Source organism: Eimeria mitis, genomic scaffold (assembly GCF_000499745.2).
Source record: "Eimeria mitis Houghton genomic scaffold, Emh_scaff64, whole genome shotgun sequence".
Lineage (NCBI taxonomy): Eukaryota > Apicomplexa > Conoidasida > Eucoccidiorida > Eimeriidae > Eimeria > Eimeria mitis.
Window position 1 is genome coordinate 1 of NW_013574571.1, and position 853 is coordinate 853.

The 853-nt window shown below is 48.4% G+C and overlaps 1 protein-coding gene across 1 annotated transcript in view; it reads left to right on the forward strand.

Moving 5' to 3' along the window:
- Window positions 1-755: 755 nt before the first annotated feature.
- Window positions 756-853, forward strand: part of EMH_0058020 (SAG family member) — a gene marked incomplete at both ends in the record, with an annotated part of 2543 nt that continues 2445 nt past the window's right edge. Inside the window, one exon of the mRNA XM_013501133.1 lies at window positions 756-787. Coding sequence (XP_013356587.1) covers window positions 756-787 — 32 coding nt within the window. The remainder of the gene's footprint in view (window positions 788-853) is intronic.

The following is an 853-nucleotide window of genomic DNA, read 5'->3' on the forward strand; positions in this document are numbered from 1 at the left end:
TAATTTACAGAAAAGCACAGCCTCATTTGTTACAGTTTCAGTTGGCCCTTGTGGATCGCTCCTGTCTGTTCGATCTGGTTGCGGATCAGTCCCAGTTGTTACTGCGACACGCCTTCCAATAACGCAGCCGGTTCTGGTGCTCTCAGATCCGAGAAGATATGCCAAATTGGCACCGTCATTGTAGTGCACCGGCACTACAATGCACTGCGGTAGATAACTAAGGGACTTATGGGACTAAAGATTCATATTGCGTAATTAGCATAACTAATGAATTTTAGGTTAGCGGTCCAAATCGCAGGCATCCGTAGATACCGGGATAGCCGATACCTCATAGAGGTAGAGGTACCGGTACTGCAGAACGCGGGTCGGCCGTACCCATGCGGTTCTTGCGGCGGGCCGGGCGGATCGCCTAGCGGAAGGCCGGATCGAACTGAAATCGAGGGGCCAGAACATTTTTTCTCTAACATTTGTCCGCGTATTGACATGAGTACTTGATTTAGGTGAAATATTTGCTGAATTGGTCTATAACGTAGCATTCTCTCGGCAATTTGCATCTGTGCCTGAGTGCCGGACGTCGCCGGTGCATTACAGTCATCTTTATTCCAGATTGCTTGCCAGTCGGTTTCTTTCTGGGGGTATGTTTTTTTGCTGGAACAAATGTTAACATAATACAGCACAAGCAAAAGTGATGTGTTAGCTGGAAAGAAGTCGGCGAGGCTGGTTAGTTGTCGGGTGTGTATCATCCTCGCGTTTCGATGACAGAGAAGAGCTATGGGACTTTTTTGTAGTGAGGCTGACTACGACATTTCCTTACTCGAAGGCTGCCAATCCTGCCTCAACCGCCTAACGGTAG